Below are 22,500 nucleotides of genomic sequence, written 5' to 3'. Positions count from 1 at the left end.
AGTATTTTTTTTTACTTACAAGAAGTGAACTGTTTAGAAAAAATATAATACGCACATTCATATATCTCAGTTTCTTTCCATTTTATTTTTACTTCATTTTTTAAGGAATTTCACGTTACGTTTAATACTAGGAAACACCGAGTACATCTTCTAGTTTTATATATTAGTACATTTCAAAAGTTCAATACAAACTTTTAATACAGGATTTCGCAGATGAAATGAGACTAATTTAAACTGATTATTCAGTGGATTATTTCATGTTTTGTGTCAAGACATTATTTGCTAAATCATCTTATTTCTTGAAAAGACATTATTTGCTAAATCAGCTCTTATTTCTTGAAAAACAATGACTTGATTCGATTTGGTATATGCATAAAACACCATAATTTTATTGTCCGAGATCATTGAATTGACAAATTTGTAAAACATGATAGTGCAAAGTCACAAGATAGTTTCTTGGTCACTCTGAAATGCCTGAGAATGGCCAACACATCAATATTCATTAAAGTTATAATATACAAAGAACAACAAAGTATATCTTTCCATGGTATTCAAGATTATGAACATCTACCTTGGCATAAGCTATGTTTAATTATAATGTAATCTACTGTAGTCTTTGAATGATTAAAAGGCAAAAACATCAGCACTGATGCTCAAAGCTCTCCAAACTATACAAAAAATGATTTAACAAATCCTGCTTTCCTGACTGCTGGAAAACTGCTTCTGTGTGAACAAGAATTCTGGCGAAAGAACTGACCTATTAAATTATTGCCCCATTAGCCTCCTTCCGCTTTTCGCCAAAATATTTGAGTCCCTTATTAACCAAGCTCTAGTCCATCACCTTACAGTTGCTAAACTTCTGACTGACTAACAAAATAGATTTAGACAAGCCTGTTCTACAGCAGATATTCTAACTGTAATCTCTGAGCATATATATCATACACTGGACAAAGCAGGTAAGCGTAGAGCAGTAACCCTAGATATATCTAAGGCTTTTGACAGGGTATGGCATGATGGTCTTCTCAGGAAAATCAGATCTTACGGTATCACTAAAAAAATACTTAACATAATTAAATCTTTCTTAAGAGAAGAATCCAGGTTGTCTTTGACGGTTGTACATCTAAACAATATGATATAAATGCGGGTTTACCTCAGGGGTCTAACCATGAACCTTTATTATTCCTAATATTCATAAATGACGTCCCTGATAAAATTGTCTCTGAGATGGGCATATTTGCTGATGACACCATGCTCAATAACAGGCACAAGTGTAAAACAAATGGACACATATCTAAGGAAATGGTAAAAACACTAGTGGATTACCTCCAATCTGTAGTGGAATGGAGACAAAAATGGATGGTCACATTCAATGCTGTCAAGATTAAGCTTGTTTCCTGCAATACTTACAAGAAACCTTCTCTACCACGAATGGCTATGACTAAAGATATATTACCTGAAGCTTCTCAGCTTAACGTTCACAGGGAATATGAACTGGAACAGATACATTGAGAGCATTGGCAAGACTGCTACAAAGAAGGTTAGCTCTCTCTACCATGCTGAAAGTATTTTACACCTGAAAGTATCCTGTATCTCTACAAAGCCACCATTCGCCCATGTATTGAGTACTGTTGTCACATTTGGGCTGGTGCATCTGCTACTTGTCTCTTGCTCCTGGACAGTATTCAAAAGAGAGTCAACAACCTGATAGGTCCTGAACTGTCATCAAAGCTTCAAGCCCTGTCCCATCAATGAAGTGTTGCATTCCTCTGCCTGTTATACAAGTATTTTAATGGTGAATGCTCTGACAAAATACGAGCTCTTTTACCCTCTCGATGTAAATGCCCCGACAAACTCGACAAGCAGCAAAATTCTACCCCTACACAGTAGAGATTTTTAGATGTAAGAAAACCTTCTACTCTAATAGTTTCTTCCCCAGAACTGCTAGATTTTGGAATTCCTTTGCGAGTTCCTGCTTCTCCGACTGTACTGACATGCAGAAGTTCAAGTGTAATGTTAATAGACATCTTGCTGCTCAACTCTCTGCATAGTGTCCCTGCAGTTTATGAAGCAGATAATAGCCCCATACATCAAAGTGGTACTGTGCCTGTTTTTTTTTGTTTTGTTTTTTTTTTACATAGGAATCACCACTTATCAAGGCCCATAAGCCACTCGAGGATAAGGGTTAAGAGTGTACAGTAGTCAATTGAACAATATAGTAATCGTTAGTAATGGAAATTCGGTAAATTTATTAATTTAAGTCAAACGGCTCATCAAGAACTTGTTTACGTTGGATTTGAAGACAATCAGATTGTAGTCAGCTGGAAAGCAAGAAAACGGAAGCCAATTCCACAGGCGTGTAGTTCTAAGAAAGAAGTTTTGTTCATGGAATCTACATTTAGGTTTAGGCACAGATAAAGAGTGGGGGGAATTATTGATAGTGTTTTCAGATAGACGAGTGTTTCTTGTGAAAGTTTGGTGAGGAGAGACCAAAGATTGAAGCTCAATCGAGCACTTGCCATGAAAATAACGATGAAGCAGAGACAAACTTGCAACATCTCTTCTGTGAGATAGAGGTTGCAGGAAAGAGAAAAGGACATCTCCTACGAGGCTACAAAGTCTATTTTGAACTTTACCAAGACCAGACAAGTCCTTTCTAGCAGCTCCTGCCCAGATGGGGTTTGGCAGCAGCAGCAATAATAATAATAATAATAATAATAATAATAATAATAATAAAAGCTTCTGTCATTCATCAAGCACCAAAGTACTCAGATCTCATAATTAAATTTTATAAGAAACCATTTAAACATGTGTCAGTACTTCAGTGTGTAGTAATGTGGACTATTTGAAATGCTGCATGTGTGTGACATACGAGATCAAGAAGAAAGATGTTGCAGACAAAATGATGACAAAAACGTTTCTATTCCCATGCTGTAATCTTTCATGATTGTATCAATTGACTTAGATCTGAACTGTCATCATTCTCCTATCTTTAGTAATCCTGTTTAGGAACATAAGGAAATGGTCTTAATTTATCTGAATTACCTGCATACCATGTATATTAAAATAAATAAAATACCTGCATACCATGTATATTAAAATAGATAAAATACCTGCATACCATGTATATTAAAATAAAAAAAATACCTGCATACCATGTATATTAAAATAAATAAAATACCTGCATACCATGTTTATTAAAATAAATAAAATACCTGCATACCATGCATATTAAAATAAATAAAATACCTGCATACCATGTATATTAAAATAAATAAAATACCTGCATACCATGTATATTAAAATAAATAAAATACCTGCATGCCATGTATATTAAAATAAATAAAATACCTGCATACCATGTATATTAAAATAAATAAAATACCTGCATACCATGTATATTAAAATAAATAAAATACCTGCATACCATGTATATTAAAATAAATAAAATACCTGCATACCATGTATATTAAAATAAATAAAATACCTGCATACCATGTATATTAAAATAAATAAAATACCTGCATACCATGCATATTAAAATAAATAAAATACCTGCATACCATGTATATTAAAATAAATAAAATACCTGCATACCATGTATATTAAAATAAATAAAATACCTGCATGCCATGTATATTAAAATAAATAAAATACCTGCATACCATGTATATTAAAATAAATAAAATACCTGCATACCATGTATATTAAAATAAATAAAATACCTGCATACCATGCATATTAAAATAAATAAAATACCTGCATACCATGTATATTAAAATAAATAAAATACCTGCATACCATGTATATTAAAATAAATAAAATACCTGCATGCCATGTATATTAAAATAAATAAAATACCTGCATACCATGTATATTAAAATAAATAAAATACCTGCATACCATGTATATTAAAATAAATAAAATACCTGCATACCATGTATATTAAAAAAAATAAAATACCTGCATACCATGTATATTAAAATAAATAAAATACCTGCATACTATGTATATTAAAATAAATAAAATACCTGCATACCATGTATATTAAAATAAATAAAATACCTGCATACCATGTATATTAAAATAAATAAAATACCTGCATACCATGTATATTAAAATAAACAAAATGCCTACATACCATGTATATTAAAATAAATAAAATACCTGCATACCATGTATATTAAAATAAAAAATACCTGCATACCATGTATATTAAAATAAATAAAATACCTGCATACCATGCATATTACAATAAATAAAATACCTGCATACCATGTATATTAAAATAAATAAAATACCTGCATACCATGTATATTAAAATAAATAAAATACCTGCATGCCATGTATATTAAAATAAATAAAATACCTGCATACCATGTATATTAAAAGAAATAAAATACCTGCATACCATGTATATTAAAATAAATAAAATACCTGCATACCATGTATATTAAAATAAATAAAATACCTGCATACCATGTATATTAAAATAAATAAAATACCTGCATACCATGTATATTAAAATAAATAAACTGCCTGCATACCATGTATATTAAAATAAATAAAATACCTGCATACCATGTATATTAAAATAAATAAAATACCTGCATAGCATGTATATTAAAATAAATAAAATACCTGCATACCATGTATATTAAAATAAATAAAATACCTGCATACCATGTATATTAAATAAATAAACTACCTGTATGCCATGTATATTAAGATACATAAAATACCTGCATACCATGTATATTAAAATAAATAAAATACCTGCATACCATGTATATTAAAATAAATAAATTACCTGCATACCATGTATATTGAAATAAATAAAATACCTGTATGCCATGTAATTAAAATAAATAAAATACATGCATACCATGTATATTAAAATAAATAAAATACCTGCATACCATGTATATTAAAATACATAAAATGCCTACATACCATGTATATTAAAATAAATAAAATACCTGCATACCATGTATATTAAAATAAATAAAATACCTGTATGCCATGTATATTAAAATAAATAAAATACCTGCATACCATGTATATTAAAATAAATAAAATACCTGCATGCCATGTATATTGAAAAAAATAAAATACCTGTATGCCATGTATATTAAGATAACTAAAATACCTGCATACCATGTATATTAAAATAAATAAAATACCTGCATACCATGTATATTAAAATAAATAAAATACCTGCATGCCATGTATATTGAAATAAATAAAATACCTGTATGCCATGTATATTAAGATGAATAAAATACCTGCATACCATGTATATTAAAATAGATAAAATACCTGCATACCATGTATATTAAAATAAATAAAATACCTGCATACCATGTATATTAAAATAAATAAAATACCTGCATACCATGTATATTAAAATAAATAAAATACCTGCATACCATGCATATTAAAATAAATAAAATACCTGCATACCATGTATATTAAAATAAATAAACTACCTGTATGCGATGTATATTAAAATAAATAAAATACCTGCATACCATGTATATTAAAATAAATAAAATACCTGTATGCCATGTATATTAAAATAAATAAAATACCTGCATACCATGTATATTAAAATAAATAAAATACCTGTATGCCATGTATAATAAAATAAATAAAATACCTGCATACCATGTATATAAAATAAATAAAATACCTGTATGCCATGTATATTAAAATAAATAAAATACCTGCATACCATGTATATTAAAATAAATAAAATACCTGCATACCATGTATATTAAAATAAATAAAATACATGCATACTATGTCTATCAAAATAAATAAACTGCCTGCATACCATGTATATTAAGATAAATAAAATACCTGCATACCATGTATATTAAAATAAATAAACTGCCTGCATACCATGTATATTAAAATAAATAAACTGCCTGCATACCATGTATATTAAAATAAATAAAATACCTGCATACCATGTATATTAAAATAAATAAAATACACGCATACCATGTATATTAAAATAAATAAAATACCTGCATACCATGTATATTAAAATAAATAAACTACCTGTATGCCATGTATATTAAAATAAATAAAATACCTGCATACCATGTATATTTAAATAAATAAAATACCTGCATACCATGTATATTAAAATAAATAAAATACCTGCATACGATGTATATAAAAATAAATAAAATACCTGCATACCATGTATATTAAAATAAATAAAATACCTGCATACCATGTATATTAAAATAAATAAAATACCTGTATGCCATGTATATTAAAATAAATAACATACCTGCATACCATGTATATTAAAATAAATAAAATACCTGCATATCATGTATATTAAAATAAATAAAATACCTGCATACCATGTATATTGAAATAAATAAACTACCTGTATGCCATGTATATTAAAATAAATAAAATACCTGCATACCATGTATATTAAAATAAATAAAATACCTTTATGCCATGTATATTAAAATAAATAAAATACCTGCATACCTTGTATATTAAAATAAATAAAATACCTGTATGCCATGTATATTAAAATAAATAAAATACCTGCATACCATGTATATTAAAATAAATAAACTACCTGTATGCCATGTATATTAAAATAAATAAAATACCTGCATACCATGTATATTAAAATAAATAAAATACCTTTATGCCATGTATATTAAAATAAATAAAATACCTGCATACCCTGTATATTAAAATAAATAAAATACCTGCATACCATGTATATTAAAATAAATAAAATACATGCATACCATGTATATTAAAATAAATAAACTGCCTGCATACCATGTATATAAAGATAAATAAAATACCTGCATACCATGTATATTAAAATAAATAAACTGCCTGCATACCTTGTATATTAAAATAAATAAACTGCCTGCATACCATGTATATTAAAATAAATAAAATACCTGCATACCATGTATATTAAAATAAATAAACTGCCTGCATACCATGTATATTAAAATAAATAAAATACCTGTATGCCATGTATATTAAAATCAATAAAATACCTGCATACCATGTATATTAAAATAAATAAAATACCTGCACCATGTATATTAAAATAAATAAAATACCTGCATACCATGTATATTAAAATAAATAAAATACCTGTATGGCATGTATATTAAAATAAATAAAATACCTGCATACCATGTATATTAAAATAAATAAACTACCTGTATGCCATGCATATTAAAATAAATAAAATACCTGCATACCATGTATATTAAAATAAATAAAATACCTGCATACCATGTATATTAAAATAAATAAAATACCTGCATACCATATATATTAAAATAAATAAACTGCCTGCATACCATGTATATTAAGATAAATAAAATACCTGCATACCATGTATATTAAAATAAATAAACTGCCTGCATACCATGTATATTAAAATAAATAAACTGCCTGCATACGATGTATATAAAAATAAATAAAATACCTGCATACCATGTATATTAAAATAAATAAAATACCTGCATACCATGTATATTAAAATAAATAAAATACCTGCACCATGTATATTAAAATAAATAAAATACCTGCATACCATGTATATTAAAATAAATAAACTACCTGTATGCCATGCATATTAAAATAAATAAAATACCTGCATACCATGTATATTAAAATAAATAAAATACCTGCATACCATGTATATTAAAATAAATAAAATACCTGCATACCATATATATTAAAATAAATAAACTGCCTGCATACCATGTATATTAAGATAAATAAAATACCTGCATACCATGTATATTAAAATAAATAAACTGCCTGCATACCATGTATATTAAAATAAATAAACTGCCTGCATACGATGTATATAAAAATAAATAAAATACCTGCATACCATGTATATTAAAATAAATAAAATACCTGCATACCATGTATATTAAAATAAATAAAATACCTGCATACCATGTATATTAAAATAAATAAAATACCTGCATACCATGTATATTAAAATACATAAAATACCTGCATACCATGTATATTAAAATAAATAAAATACCTGCATACCATGTATATTAAAAAAAATAAAATACCTGCATACCATGTATATTAGAATAAATAAAATACCTGCATACCATGTATATTAGAATAAATAAAATACCTGCATACCATGTATATTAAAATACATAAAATACCTGCATACCATGTATATTAAAATAAATAAAATACCTACATACCATGTATATCAAAATAAATAAAATACCTGCATACCATGTATATTAGAATAAATAATATACCTGTATACCATGTATATTAGAATAAATAAAATACCTGCATACCATGTATATTAAAATAAATAAAATACCTGCATACCATGTATATTAAAATAAATAAAATACCTGCATACCATGTATATTAAAATAAATAAAATACCTGCATACCATGTATATTAAAATAAATAAAATGCCTGTAATATTTGTGATATTTACATAAAATGCTTTGATTTTTACAAAATAGGAAAATTCTCTAATTTTTTTCCATATTTCTTTGTGAGTAGTACATAGATGAAATATCATTAGATTAGAATCTTAACAAGAATTGACCTTTTTTAGACATGGAATTGCTTTTGATGTTGCCAAATATGGAATGGGTTCAGGTCAGATTTGGCTTGATGAAGTCAACTGTAACGGCACCGAAAATTCTATTGCTGATTGTGCAATGAATTTGTGGGGAGTTCATGATTGTTATCATGGTGAGGATGCTGGAGTTGATTGCAGCACAGATGCAAGTAAGTATCAAACAAACATTTAATAGATACACCTGATAGTTTTTTCAGTGTATATATATATAAAAAAACAAGTAGTTAATAAAACAAGTCAAAAAACACTTTGAAAAGGAGTTAAAAACATATTTAATTTTGAAAAGGAAACACTAAATAAGTGGAAAGCACGTCTGATTAAACATGACTGAGTTCTTCTTTTTCCCCGATTTTGTTTGATAACTTTTCCATTCGCCGAGCGGTCTTTTTTATTTTGGCTGGCATGTTGCATATTACGGCACCCAGTATTTGTTGTTCAACCATATTCTTCTCAAGTGCTTTTAATTCATGCATCCGATAATCATCAGGAGCGATTGTTGTTGTTGTAATTTTCTTTATTGCGGCTTAGTGTATTTATAGTTAGTTCTACTTTTTTATTGCTTATAAACGTGGGTGCAGAATGGGTAAGGGGCGAATTATTCTTATTTTTAATTTTGATTTTCTTATTTTATAATTTATTTATTTAGTTTATTTATTGTTAGTTATTGAATATGTTGGTATCTTTGTCTCGATATTAAATGAGATCCAGTAAATAAGGAGTTGTAGTTTTTTAATTAGTATGGCTTCTAGTAATTTTAGTCTTTGCATGCAATTGTTAAGGTATTGAATTTTAGTATTGTTAGTTAAGATATTTCTAATGTCGGACAACTGTAAGTTTTTATCATGGAATGTTAAGTGTTGTTTTATGGTGCTATTGTCTGCTAAATGGTAGGTTAGTCATCGGGAGAGTGTTGTTGTGGTGTGGCCTATGTATGTGCTGTATGAGTTTTATGAGTGGGTTTGGAGACATTCTGCAAAGGAGCAAATAAATTCATACACTACATTAGTTTGGTTTAATTTGGTGTTATATTATTGTTGTTTTTAATTATTAGATTGAAGATTTTAAATTTAGTATAATATATTATTAGTTTAATCTTTTTTATAATGGTCGATGGGTCTGGTGTATCTTTTAATTAGGTTTGTCATTATTTTTGGTCCGTTTTGTAGTTGATGTGTAGTTGGTTTTTATAGCATACTTTGTTGGCATCATTTTAGGGTTTATGTTTTTATTGTGGATTGAGTTTAGAGTTTTATGTGCTTATCAACGATTTTATTGAAAAAAATTATTGTTTATTAGGGTTTGTTTTATTTTTGTTAGTTCTTTGTAAAATATTTGTCGGGTTGATGCTATATTGCATGAGTGGTGAATCAAATTTTTTATAAAGGCAGTTTTATATTTTTCTGGCCATTAGCTGTGGTAATTTAAGAGTATTGCATTATTGTTGGTAGTTTTTTTGTAGAGTGAGGTTATGTATTTAGTGGTGTTGCTAGAATCGTCGAAAAATGATATTTTGTTATGTTTGTTTGGTTCGTGTGTAAATTTGAGGATGGAGTGTGTTTCAAGGTTTAGTTGTATATATATAAATATATATATATATATATATATATATATATATATATATATATAGTTGTATATATGTATATATAGTTGTATATATGTATATATAGTTGTATATATGTATATATAGTTGTATATAGATATATATAGTTGTATAGATATATATAGTTGTATATATATATATATAGTTGTGTATATATATATATATAGTTGTATATATATATATATATATAGAAAAATAACATTTATTAGAATAAGATAATGCATACATTATAGAAAAGAAATTGTGACTCATTTATATTAATATATATAAAAATATATTAAAATACCATGTTTTTATGAAAAAAACATTAAAAACCGGAGATAAAACGTCATTGTTTGAAAAGTTATTATGGTAATAAACAGCCAATCAAAAGAAATCGTCTCTCGCTTTTCTTAAATATTCTGGGGAGAACTTTTGAACACCAGTAATTTTATTATAATTTTTGTTTTAATGAACGAAAATAGAAAATTTTTATTTCAAAATATAGCTGAGAATATGATCTATGAACTGTAAAAATTAATTGAAATTTGGTTGCAAAATGAGTGAGTGGTGAAGCTTTAAAGCAGTTCTAAATCCGACAAGCAACTTAATCCCACCCCTTCACAGTAGAGATCCCTAGGTGTAAGAAAGTCTTCTAGTCCAGTAGTTTTTTCCCCAGGACAGCTAGACTTTGGAATTCCCTTCCGGATCCCTGCTTCCCCAACTGTACTGACATGCAGAAGTTCAAGTGCAACGTGAACCGACATCTTACTGCCCAACTCCCTACACAGTACCCCTGATGCCTATGTCCCTGATAGTAACCCCCTACAATAAAGTGGCAATGTGCCTTGTTTGGGGTGAAAATGTAATTTAAAAAAAAAATCAGTAAAACTAACACTTAACCGGATATTCAAACACTACCGTGTTTGAATGAAATGTACATACATATATATACATTGAACCCTAGAAGTTCACATGCAACTGGGAGTTGTCTTTTTGACCTAGGAGCTGTGTCAAAAGATGGAAGATGGCAGTGGTAATACAGACTGTTATCGTCCACTCGATGTGTGGTAAGAAGGCGTCTCTCTGTCAACTAATGAAGTATATATGATGGGCCTTATGGAAGTTGTGACAGCAAAGATTAAGAAGGAGCTAATCTTGAGCCGGTTATACAAATTCACAATGAATGGCTTGGATGATGTCAGTTTAAATGAGTAATAAACAGTATGAATGGACCTGTGAAAATGGCATGTAACTGTGGGGAAGCAGAATTGTTTATATTTATATCTATAAATATAATATATATATATATATATATATATATATATATATATATATATATATATAATATTAGTTGCAAGGAATAGTACTGCAGCAAATACACCAGACTCACATAATTATGGTGAGAATGAAAGCATTAGTTAGAAACTGTGTATGACGGTCAAAACTCGATAGAAATATTGAGTTAACTGCCAAAGAGTATGAATGTTGTATGCTAAATAAAAAAACAACTCAACAGAACTCCTAGTCATTGTTTAGAATATCCAAGTCAACTCTGGCAAAGAATTCACATTAACTATGCTGTTCCAGTTTTTGGACACATGTTTGTGATAAATGTTTACTTCAAATGGATGAAGGCTTGTGTAATGAAGGCATCCACTGTTTCAGACACCATTGAAAAATTAAGAGGAATCTTTGCAACCTATGATTTACCTACGCTGGTTGTGAGTGACAGCGACCCCTATTTCTCCAGTGAGAATAATGTTTTTAGAGGTTAATTAGGTTATATTCCCAGCATTAGGTTATATTCCCAGCATTAGGTTATATTCACAGCATTAGGTTATATTCACAGCATCATACCATCCCGCCTCTAAGGGGCAGGCTAAGCACAACATGCAATCATTCAAGGAAATAATGAAGTGATAAAAATATGGAATTATTCCTTGAAATAAAAGTAAACAGCTTCCTTTTAACTTCAATTCCACACAATGCCAGTGAAATGCTGTTCAAGTGGCAGTTAAGAACAGTCTTTCATCTGTTGCAGTCGCATAAGCATAAGAGTATTGTTTACATAAAATAATGAAAGGTATTACGATTATAACCCTTTTCAAAAAGTAAATGATCAAGTTCTTGAGAGGAATTTTTCGTTCTGGTCGACAATGGATGAAAAGCATTATGATAACAATGATGTGATCTGCCAGATGTGTGGTTATGTGTCTATTTTGAGGTGAAGACAGAGTAGGGTTGCAAGCAAACATTCAAGCTAGATTATTAAAAGTTCGATCTTGTTTTGAGAGAAAGGTGTGATTGATGCGAATGATGTTGTGGATGACCTGAGGCTGCAGAAGCAGTAGAGTAAGTAAGTCAAAGTTGGAATCTATAGTCATCGATTATTCTTCTGAGATCTGAACATGTATGAGAAGTTCAATTTAAGTTAAGAGACTGCGTTCATTGATCTATCAAAGAATGAAGGTGATATATCATGGACGTGAGTTGTCTTTAAAGCAGTAAACTTAAACCTTTCATGTCCATTGCATGCAATTCTTTTTTTTTTCTAGCGTAGGAGGGGGGCGCTTTTGTTTTATTGTTGCTAAGAAATAAAGGCGAAATGTTAGCAAAGGATTTGCTTTGTCTTAGCATAAAATATCAACAATGTTTAGTTTATGTTTCCATTTCAACTAAGACATAATAAAATGAACTGGAAAAAATTTAAGATGAATTTGAGACGATATATTAGTTGTATTTTGTTATTTTTTAGCAAATAAATTCGATTTGACTTGAATGTAGCTGTTAAAAGTATAATAAAAGAACTTCATTTGTATAGAGCTTTTCGAATATTAAAGCAATTGTGTTATATAATATACTTTTTAGTAAATACTTTCAGAAACGACAAATGTTTAACTTAAAGTGATACTTAAACTTTGATATTAAACTATCTGTGTATTGGCAGTATTCTGTTGCTTTTGTGTATGTTACAGAAGAACGTGTTGCTGGCTCCATGAAAAGATTTTGTTCTTGTAATCGTTTAAGGTCATATTGAGTAATTAATGCTTGTGACCTAATAAGTATTTGGTCAGAATTATTGTGTTACAGTTAAAATTAATATTAATTTTTATCCTGTTTAATCTAATTATTAGTTTGGATTTGTATTATTAAATATTACTGATCATATATTAATTTAATATTATTATGGAACATCTGTTTATTATTTTATTGGAATTTATATATTATATTTATATATTATATTTATATATTATATATTATATTTATGTTTATAGACATAAATATAACAAACATTTTCATAATTATATAATAGATATTATTTAAAACTGCATTTTTATCAATCTAAATTTAGTTCCTGTAAGTGCCCGGCTTGTGGGGGGTGATAATCCATCGTCTGGTCGAGTTGAGTTGAACTTATATGGAGAATGGGGTACGGTGTGTGATGATGCATGGGATAACAATGATGCCCGTGTGATCTGCCGGATGTTGGGTTATGTGTAAGTAAAATACTTTTAAATATTATTACCTCAGGTTCGTCAAGTTATTGAGTTTAATTTTATTCAATTTTATTTATTTTATAAATTTTATTTATTTTATAAATGTTATTTATTTATTATTTTATTATTGAGTATTACTATTGGAACAAAAATACAGATCTTATTCACATCTCGAAAAACTATGCAATATTTATGGCAAAATGGAAATAATAATCTAAGATCGTAAAGTTTTTCTTCCAAAAGATTTTTTTAAATGAAGTTTGAACATTTATAGGCAAAATGGTTCTAAAATATTTTGGTGGTGGCAAATCCTGTAAAGAAGTTTATTGAGAAAAACTGATTGACATTTCTTTTAGTCATCAAATGCTTTTCTGGTATTCATCTAATTTAGAACTTCATAAATATTAGAATTTGTATCGAAAACAAAATACTCAATTCGATTTTTTTCAAAACATTTTCTTAATAGTGCTTAATAAGGTTTACTGTAAAATCATGTTGTTGCTATTTTTAAGAGATGGTATCAGTTTGTCATACGGCTGGTATGGTGCTGGCAAAGGCAAAATATTTTTAGATGAAGTAAATTGTATCGGCAATGAGACAAATATTATTGACTGTAAAAAAAACGCATGGGAATCGCACAACTGTAACCATGGTGAAGATGCAGCAGTTTCTTGTTTCTTACAGGCAGGTAAGTTATAAGATACAGATTGAGTATTTCTTTTTGTTTTTTGTTTTTTTGTTTTTTTTTGCTTATACTTTGTTTTCACATGAGATCAGTTTGCTTGTACTAATAATGTGTATCTGTTTTCTCATACATTGTTATCATTTAATATCTAATTGTTATAACATAATATCCATTTGTTTATAACTTGTTATTTGCCCATACTTTATTGCCATATCTCATTTTTCATTTGAGGAATTGTTTTTGTAATGAGCCTAATATTTGTTACAAATCAATAAAGCGTTTACATTTTGTATTTTCAGCCACAACAACAAGACCTCCATTAAATCCTGAAGGTAAAAAAGAAGAATTGTCATGTGTCTTTGTGTCTCTCTTTTTCATAACATTTCATTATTTAGCCATTGTTATTCTTGCATCTCATTGAGAATGACAAAAGAGTCACATAATAGAATAAAAGCAAACATTTAGGTTTCAAGCAATTTAGGTTTCAAGCATTCATACAGACTAAACAAGAAGGGATGAGGATTTAAGGCACCTGTGAAAATGAACAATCTGTGAAAGAAGAGCAACACAAGTTGACGTGTTCAATGGTAAAGTTTACAAAACGTGTAGGGGGGAATAAGAGCAGAAGTAATAGAGAAGGGGTTCTTAATAAACATGAGTGCGAGGAATGCATGTACATAACATAAGCTTGAGAAAAAGAAATGGTCTGAACTGACAATTTGTCGATGTACCTTCAAAGTTCATGAGAAGAAATATTCAAAATTCTTTGATGCTTGTAAATGATTGTAATCGGAGTGCAACTATCAATTTACGATGTGAATAGTTCAAATAATTTTCCTTGATTTATTATTACTTACTGTGGAATTTTGATCAATTCACTATTTTCAATAAACTTTTGACATCAAGATTATCCAATAAATGACATTTTGCTTTCCAGACGATTTGATAATTTCCAATGTGCATTATTTTAGTCAATATAATACCAAAGTACTCCAACCACCAAAAAATTGCAACCATTTTTTATGCTTTTATGTCAGGTTGGGTCTACTCTACATCATACTAAGAGTTGGACAAGATTTGAGTATGGGGAAAGTTTAAAATTTCGAAGTTGAATATTTTCAGCTTGCAAGTCATTTTACATTAGGTTTTAAAACACTAACTCATTCAGGTTTCATGATAAACCAATAAATCTTGCATTTTTACCCATGTTTTTAGTGTCAATCTTTCACATGAAATGGTTGCTAGTGATGTTGGATCACCTCTTACACCATATCTATGGTTACCCCTATCCCTTCCCTCAGCCACATCTAGAGAGTGGACCAAAAAATGCAACAATTTCAGTATGGATCTCATGTTATATGATGTACATTTGCTATTAAAACTTGAACCCTTGCAGATAGGAAGGGGATGTGCACTCAACCCGATTCACATACAAGCATATACTGATACACTGTATATATATATTTTCAGGGTAAAACATGAATCCAGCTAATGCAGAAACCTGTCCTTTATATAGACAAGCTTTGAATGGTGAAGAGACTTTGATGGTTTGAGAAAAAAGGGCTGAAAGCATCAACTGTGCAAGTATCGAAAGAGGTGTGAAAATCCATGATGAAGTAGAAACTCGTGTTCACAGAACGTATCGGATAAACCACATCAACAAAAGGACATTGATATTACTTCCATCAAGGGTAATTCTGCTCGACCAGTGAAAAGGAGTGCTCGTGTTTCTTTGGAACAATATGACAGTAGAACACATTGCTTATTCTGTGGAACTGTTACTACAAAAAAAAAACCAAAACAAAAATGACTAAAGGATTTTTTTGTGAAGAGATGCATTTGTTCAGCTATATTGGTTCATTGCAAAACCAGAGAGGATGAGTGGACTACTGCTGTTCCAGGCCAGATTGAATATTTTGGTGGTGAGCTTCATGCAACACTATATTTACCACCAGTCATGTAGCTTTAACTTTCGTACAAGGCAGAATATTTCAAGACAATTCATGTTGGCTGAATCCAGCAACCAACAAAAAAATCGAAGACAAAGGATAGCGATCAGGCATTCAGGAATGTTTGTGATTTATGAGAGGAAAATGATGACAACAATATTGGAGCTTTCACTATAACAATAACAAGGAAAATGATGACAACAATATTGGAGCTTTCACTAAAATGGGAGAATACTTGCATCATAGTAAATCTACAGAAATCAATACCTCACAGAAAAGCGGTGACATTTAGGGAAATAAACTGTGGCATATTTCATGAATATTACAATTCACCTCAGGAGAAGGATGAAAGAGGCACAAAATAAGCAATTCTCCAAACTGCAACAAAACTCATCAAAACTGATATCAAGACAACAGTTGTGGCAATGGAGGATACATATCCAAAAACCACTAAAGGGAAACTAGCAGCCACATTAGATTTGATCCCAGAAAGTTTGTGATTCTTATTGTAACATCTGTTTGTTGGGAAGGACACGTTCAGAAAGATTGCTGGCATCAGACAAACAGTTGCTGAAGCAGTTTTCCAAGAGCTGTTATTGCGCCTCCACAACTTAGTGTCAAGGTGCTAATGCACCACTTGTATAGATTATGATTCTTGATTGATAGTTTTCAACCATGGAATTTGCTTCATCATATCCAGAGGTACAAAGGCTTGAAATGAACACATGTTCACTTGCTCCAAACATATTAGGCGGTGACATGAACATTCTTGGATCATAACAGTATAATATTGGACAGAAAGGGTATCTTCCATGGGATGGGAATGTTTGCAGCCATTACATCAGAGAAGCAACTCAATCATGCTATACCACGACAAAAACTGCCGACTTGAAACTTGTCAAAATAATGAAGATTGACATTATAGATTATCGCTTTTCAAAGCATGTTAACCGTTGCTTAGAATTTCTGTTGGTTCCATACACATCTGATGTCTGTGATTGCAAAGTGGATATTTTTTGGGAAATGTCTATTCGCTTCCACAAGAGTATGCCCAGTTGGCAAGGTATGATGCACTTGCTGCATAAGGAGTGCAAATATCCGAGAAAATCTTCAGCACAATTTCTTCCAATGATAGACATGAACTCAGGAGATAAAATCTGCATTTTGTCCACCTTAGATGACTTATGCAGTCTATTGTGAAAACACAACATGCTGACTATCATAAATTTTGATCAAATATTTTGGAAGGCATCTGAAATCGTGCATGCTCTTACTGATGATGGTTCAATTCATACCTTCCTAAATGTGTTGGGTGCCATTGAGATTTTGATGGATAGCAGTGGACTCAAGAATATAAGGAGACAGTATGGTGAAAATGCTATCGTACAAATGATGAGCAGAAAAGCAATACAACAAGCATTTTGTGGCTCCCTGAAGCCAATTCTGTGAGGGAATGGAATGTGCGAACACCAGAGAACAGTTTGGGGTCATTCCATCCATTAAAACTTCACCAAGAAGATCTTACTGAAAAAAGTTACATAACAAGTGAACAACATAAGGAGTTGTCTGCCTCTCGGTTGAAAAGAGATGATCTTGCGAAAAAGTTGTGGAAAAACTAGACAATGTTAAACCTCTTTTTCAACTGATAAATCATTATTCAATATCATCACAGGAATTAATGTCAATGAAGACGTCAATGTGCAGGACCTCTTAGAAATTAGAAAAGACATTGTACAAGAAATGAATAGACAATCGGTGTTCTACACTCACTAATCGAGTTTAAATGCAAAGACTCTAGTATCTAACAAGAACATAAAAGTGTCTGCAGATCAGAGCATTGACCGAGCGCTCCTGTTTTAGAGGTTTCTTGTAGTCTTTTAGATGAAAAATCTTTGGCTAGATGATGTCATATTCTATGAATTGTGTCTATCTCCTATGTCTTTATTTGAGAGAAAATGCCTCTTGCGTCAGGTAGACAAACTGCAACTTGTCAAGTAATCAAAACAAGATCAGACAGTGGTGTGCAACAAACTGTTTCAGTCACAGAGCACAACGTACTAGATAGAGGATCTCTTATTCACCATCTAAAATGAAAGGAGGGGAGCACCTACAGTTCACTTGCAGACAATTATACTTTGTTTACTGTTGAAAACTATGGAAGAGCGATTGTAGTGTTTGATATGAGGTTGTGCCAAGTGTAAAGGACTGTGTGCATCAGAAGGGAAGTCGAAAGTTGAATGAAGGCGAACATTACTGAGGCGACAGTATTTTCTGGGAAAAATGATGTCTTCTTGTTGAATGGGCAAACAAGCGGATGCTGATTCAGCTGATCATGGAACAAATAAAGCAGAAAGGATGTGATGTTACTTAAGCAGAAGGATATACTGATGTTGAGATTGAAAAGGCAGCCATCAGTATGTCTGCTTTCAGACTGACAAGAGTTATTGGAGAAGACACAAATCTTCTTGATCTCTTGCTGTTTCATACATCCCAAATGTACTGCACTCTATTTCTGCTCTGACAAGATGAAATTATACATCTATTATAATATCAAGGTTCTCAAACAGGTGCTTCGTGAAACAGTTTGCAATGGCTTATTGTTTCTGCATGCTTTCACAGGATGGGATTTGGTGTCCGGAGGTTCGGGATTGGAAAGAAGTCAGGGTTCCAGCGAATTATCAAAAGAGATAAGACAATGAAAAACAGTTCAAAAGCATTCTCTCGACCAAAGCAAAGACAAGATGTTGAGGAAACCAAAGGTTCTAAGGCAATGATTGATAGCATTGTTCAATGGAGATCAGAAGGACTCACTGGCATCGATTAAATACAAATAAATACAGTTAAATACAATATGCTCTAAAAGAATATTGCAAGGGCAAAGATGTTCGTCATCCCTCGTCCCCCCTCGCCAATCTTTCACGAGAAACACCCGTCTGGCTGAAACTACTGTCAATAATTTTCCCCACTCTTTATCTGTGCTTAAATCCAAACGTAGATTCCATGAGCAAAGCTTCTTTCTTAGAACTGCACGCCAGTGGAACTCTCTGCCACTTGCCTGTTTCCTACCTGACTACAACTTGGACGCCTTCAAGTCCAACATAAACAAACTCCTGACAAAACCGCCCTCTTAAGTAAGACACTCTATCAAAAACCCCAATACTAATGATTACTACAATACTATCTCATTGATTACTGTACACACAATAACCCTTATCCCTGAGTGGCCCTCGGGCCTTGATAAGTGGTGACCTCCATGTAAAAAAAAAAAATATATATATATATATATATATATATATATATATATATATATATATATATAAAAGTGAACGTGTCTGTCTGTCTGTCTGTCTGTCTGTGTACATTTCCCTACGCAATAACTCTGTCAATTTTTAGTCTATAGACTCGAAATTTGAAATACCGGGTACTGAGATTTGGGAAAATCGATGTGACGGGTGTCAGCCAGAAATTTGGCTGTTAAGGGGTCAAATTTCAACGATTTGACCTTTAAGAACTCTACCAAACTCCTCCGACAATTTTGGGTCTAGACACTTGAAATTGTAGATATAGGTTCCTTGAACCTGGATCTAACTTAATAAAGTGATTTGAGCCCGAAACTATAAATTTTAAGGGGTCATAATAGGGGTCAAATTAAAAAAAAATTTACTCTTTTTTTTTTTTTTGCTCAGCATACACCTCCAAACACCCGGGCAACGCCGGGCTGAAATGCTAGTATATATATATATATATATACGAATATAAATATATATATATTAATATATACATATATAGCTATATGAATATATATATATGAATATATATATATATATATGAATATATATATATGAATGTATATATATATGAATATATATATATGAATATATAAATATATATGAATATATATATATATATGAATATATATATTAATATATATATATGAATATATATATGAATATATATATATGAATATATAAATATATATAAATATATATATATATGAATATATAAATATATATGAATATATATATATGAATATATATATATGAATATATAAATATATATGAATATATATATATGAATATATATATATGAATATATATATATGAATATATATACGAATATATATATATGAATATATATATATATGAATATATAAATATATATGAATATATATATATGAATATATATATATGAATATATATATATATGAATATATATATATATATATGAATATATAAATATATATGAATATATATATATGAATATATAAATATATATGAATATATATATATATGAATATATGAATATATATGAATATATATATGAATATATATATATATATATATGAATATATGTATATGAATATATGAATATATATATGAATATATATATGAATATATGAATATATATATGAATATATGTGTATATATATATATGAATATATATAAATATATGTATATATATGTATATATATATGAATATATATAAATATATGTATATATATATATTAATATATATGTATATATATATGAATATATATATATGACTATATATACATATATATATATATATATATATGAATATATATATATATGACTATATATACACATATATATGAATATATATACACATATATATGAATATATATATATATATATATATATATATATATATATATATATATATATATATATATATATGAAATGTTTTTCCGCGAATAACAATCTGGCCTTTTTATTCTTAATAGAAATTAAAGGCTTTGAGATTGGACTTCTTGAAAACTTCGTTTAATCTTCGTGAGATCGTTTGTCGGGAAATCTTGTGTCCAGTTTCGGATGTAAAATCCCAGGATATCGAAGCCGCAGTTTTAAAGCGATCAGAACGAGATGATCGAGTGATTTTTCTATCCTCCCTTTTAGTTGTTATTCGGGGTCGGCCCGATTTTTTCTTTTCAGTCAATGGTAAACCTTTTTTTCTATTTTCAATAATCCGAAAAACAACGCTTTTAGACCTTTTCAATATTTTAGCAATCTCCCCGATGGACGTTTTTCATCATAATGGTCACAAATAAGCTGCTTTTCTTGTACAGATAGCTTTTTTCGAATATTCGGAGTCGACATTTTGTTATCTCTTCTATTCTATATAAATAAAATTAACTCATTTTTTCCCGTCTTATTTTGACATTAATAGGATTAAAAATCAAGATATTTCATGCAAATATAATATGCACAAACGGCAGAACAATATCTGAGGTGTGTTATAGGCTTATTATTTCTCAAATTCCTCGATAATCTTAGATTTCTATACTTTTTCTGCTGAGAAGTCACGGCCAAAATCGGTTAAGATCAATGGAAGTGGTAAAATATTTTCTCTCTAATAAATTTCCCTCCCCCTGCCACCACTTAACACCGTTTGGGGATCGTTCACAAGGAACAGTTGAGAAGAGAACACCGGTTTGGCTTCGTAGTTCTTTCATGTGAAGTTATTTAAAATCACTAAACTAAGCTGCAGTGCTCTGTGGCGTAGTGGTTAGCGTGCTGGACAATTCACATTATATTTTCACGTTCGCGCCGACCTACCGTAGTCGTTTTTTTTTTTGTTTTTTTTTTCTAAACAACTGGAATGGACTTTTCTTGGTGGCCGAACTGTTAACGTTGCAGATGTTTTTTTGTTTGTTTTTTTTCACACTTTATTTTCCTACTTTTACTCATGACTCCGGGTTTGATCCTTCCTACTTACCTACCATAACATTTTTTAAAACTCCCCCCCCCGTCCCAGAAACAAACAATCGGGCAACGCCGGGTACCCCCGCTAGTTGTTAATAAAATTGTTAATGTTTGTATTAATTTTCTGCGTTCCTAAACTTTTGGACGCCTGTAGTTTAATTAAATTTATTTATATGTAAAAAAACTAATATGTATTAAAAATAACAAAAAATATGTTTTATTTAACTACCATTATTAATCATTGGAAAATTCACCCAAATTTTTTTTTTCCTTTTTTATAGATAAAGTTAGAAGCCATTCAAAAAATACAAGTGGGAAGAAAAAATGGGAAAAGGTTCATTTTACTGATGAATCTAAATTTAATCTTTTCGGATCAGACAAAAGACCACATGTCAGAAGAAAAAATGGAGAAAGACTGT

General features: G+C 29.7%; 1 protein-coding gene across 6 annotated transcripts in view; it reads left to right on the top strand.

The window, feature by feature from the left end:
• Positions 1–22,500, top strand: part of LOC145252658 (scavenger receptor cysteine-rich domain-containing protein DMBT1-like) — a 488,297-nt gene that overhangs the window by 398,044 nt on the left and 67,753 nt on the right. For all 6 annotated transcript variants that reach the window (XM_080112426.1, XM_080112429.1, XM_080112430.1 and 3 more), the window contains 4 exons: positions 8,619–8,794; positions 13,580–13,724; positions 14,237–14,412; positions 14,709–14,741. In XM_080112426.1, coding sequence (XP_079968552.1) covers positions 8,619–8,794; positions 13,580–13,724; positions 14,237–14,412; positions 14,709–14,741 — 530 coding nt within the window. The remainder of the gene's footprint in view (positions 1–8,618; positions 8,795–13,579; positions 13,725–14,236; positions 14,413–14,708; positions 14,742–22,500) is intronic.

This window comes from Euprymna scolopes, chromosome 29, assembly GCF_053919585.1.
Source record: "Euprymna scolopes isolate OS-2025 chromosome 29, ASM5391958v1, whole genome shotgun sequence".
In the NCBI taxonomy this organism is placed as follows: domain Eukaryota; kingdom Metazoa; phylum Mollusca; class Cephalopoda; order Sepiida; family Sepiolidae; genus Euprymna; species Euprymna scolopes.
Note: the sequence above shows the minus strand (reverse complement) of the source record. Positions and strands in the feature narration are given on the sequence as shown.